This window comes from Penaeus chinensis, chromosome 5, assembly GCF_019202785.1.
Source record: "Penaeus chinensis breed Huanghai No. 1 chromosome 5, ASM1920278v2, whole genome shotgun sequence".
NCBI lineage: Eukaryota > Metazoa > Arthropoda > Malacostraca > Decapoda > Penaeidae > Penaeus > Penaeus chinensis.
In genome coordinates this window covers 10,392,340-10,394,839 of record NC_061823.1, presented here as the reverse complement: position 1 = coordinate 10,394,839, position 2,500 = coordinate 10,392,340, and the positions used below count along the sequence as shown (strand labels likewise).

The window sequence follows — 2,500 nt, the reverse complement described above, 5'->3', positions numbered from 1 at the left end:
AATATTTATGAAGATTAGCTATTATCTCAGAGTTATGTGGATTATGAGGACCTGGGATTTCTATGTAATCAGTCTCCTCAATATACTCGTTAGACATAGAAGTTATGGGAGATTCCTGAGGAATCATACATGCAATAGATTTGCCTTTGGCAAAGTCCTCCTTTGGCTGCCTGTCAATATACGATTTGATTAAGTTGATATGTACCAACTGGGTATCTTTACGTCTACCAGGAGTTTGAACTACATAATTGTAATCAGAAATTTTATGAGAAACAACATAAGGCCCAATGAATTTGCTCTTAAGAGGGTTTCCTGGAATTGGAAGGAACAGTAAAACCTTGTCTCCTGGAGAGAATACTCGAGTTTGTGATTTTAAATCATGAGAAGACTTCATTTTGATTTGAACGTTATGAAGATTAGAGAGAACCAATTTTCTTGCCTCTGATAACTTAGCTCTAAGATTATCTATGTAAGATGCCACTGTTTGATTAGGGGAATCTGAAGAGTCTGAAAACCACTGATCTTTAAGAACTTTAAGTGGACCTCTAATCTGTCTTCCATATAGTAATTCAAATGGAGAATATCCAAGTGATTCTTGTGGACATTCCCTCAGGGCAAACAGAAGAAAATGAATGTTCTCATCCCAGGAATTCCCTGTTTCTAAGCAATACTTTTTAAGCATAGATTTTAAGGTCTGGTGAAATCTTTCAAGGCAACCTTGTGATTGGGGATGATAAGCTGTTGACATTTGTTGCGAGATACCTAACAGTTCTAAGACTTTTTGAAACAAGTCACTTGTAAAATTACTGCCTTTGTCACATTGAATCTCTTTAGGGATTCCAAATGAAGTGAAAAAATGAAGTAGACATTTTACAATGGAATTGGCAGAAATATTCTTTAAAGGGTAAACCTCTGGATATCTTGTAGCAGTATCCATAATTGTAAAGAGATATTGGTTCCCTTTCTTTGTTTTAGGCAGTGGTCCTACACAGTCAATTACAATTCTTTCAAATGGATCCGAGTCTACTCGAATAGGATGTAAAGGAGCTCTTGGAATTATTTGATTGGGTTTTCCCCCAACTTGACACACATGGCAAGACCTGATAAATATTGTAACATCTTTCTTCATACCTGGCCAATAGAAATTTTGAAGTATTTTCTTGTATGTTTTTTGAATACCTAAGTGACCTGCTAAACCATCATGTGCAAGTGTCATGACTGATTTCCGAACTGACAACGGAATTACAACTTGATGTACTTCTGACCATGTATCTAAAGCACGGAGTTCAGGAGGACGGAATACTCTCATTAATAGTCCGTCATGATAATAAAAATCAGGGACCTTTTGATCTTTAAGACTGTCTGAGGCAACATGTCTGCATTTAGCAAGAGAGGGGTCATCGTTTTGAGCTGCAATTAATTTACTTCGTGTGATCTCTTGTGAGATCAAATTATCAACTGGATTTTCTTTTTCTAAGGAAGATTTCTTATATAGCTTAGAACGAGTAACAGCACACACAGGGAAAATATGAGGTTGTTTCTGATCCAGTTCTTTAGTTGGGCTATAGGTTAAAGGCTTTGCAACAACATTAATTGTAGGGTACACTAATTTCCCTGCTAGATCATGTCCAAGAATTAAACTTATTCCCTCTATTGGAAAATTATTTTCTGTCACAGCTATCTTTATTTCCCCTGATACAAAATCAGAAGTGAGAAAAATATTTGCTAGTTTATAACTAATTTTGGAAGTCAAGTCTTTAACAAGAACTTTTTCACCTGTATATTTTGTCTCAATTCCAGGTAAAGCAGACTTTAGAAGTATACTTTGAGCAGCTCCAGTGTCCCTAAGGATGAGTATGGGATATGATTTACTCATTGAATCAAGAGAGACAGTTCCCCGATATTTAAAATCACTGAATGGATCTGGAGAGTTTACATTTGTCACACTTGCCACTGGTTTTGGTTCAAAAGCTTGGATGCTTGGACTTATGAATGGTCTTACATTTATGCCAGACTTTCTACACTTTGGGTCTTTGCACTTGTCTATGGTATGACCTGCTCGCTTGCAATAAGAACAAAAGTTTAATGGTGCAATTTTGCCAGCTTTACCACCACCATTCCCAAGGTTTTCACCAGAGGAGGGCTGTACATAAAATCTAACCTTGTCTACCTTACCCAGCTGTGACCTTTTCAAAAGCGCAAATGAATCAGCTATTTGTGCTGCTTTAAGGAGATCGGTTTCACCCCTATCTTCTATATGCTTAAGGATATCGAAGGGTAACTTTCTTTTTACTTCTTCTAAAATAAGAAGTTCTTTTAATTGTGAGAAAGATTTAGTTGAAGTTGAATCTAGCCATTTGTTAAACAATCTAGCCTTCTCAGTAAAAAATTCAGCAAAGGTACCATGAGGAGACTTAGTAAGACTTCGAAACTTTTGTCTGTAGCCGTCAGGTGTGATTGCATAAGCATCAAGAATAGACTGTTTTATAGATTTATAATC

General features: G+C 36.4%; 1 protein-coding gene across 1 annotated transcript in view; it reads right to left on the bottom strand.

Moving 5' to 3' along the window:
- LOC125025450 overlaps nt 1-2,500 on the bottom strand; it is a 4,398-nt gene that overhangs the window by 1,250 nt on the left and 648 nt on the right. The window contains exons 2-3 of the mRNA XM_047613462.1: nt 1,180-2,500; nt 1-1,023 (exon numbers count right to left, since the gene is read on the bottom strand). The exon at nt 1-1,023 is cut by the window's left edge and continues 1,250 nt beyond it; the exon at nt 1,180-2,500 is cut by the window's right edge and continues 171 nt beyond it. Coding sequence (XP_047469418.1) covers nt 1-1,023; nt 1,180-2,500 — 2,344 coding nt within the window. The remainder of the gene's footprint in view (nt 1,024-1,179) is intronic.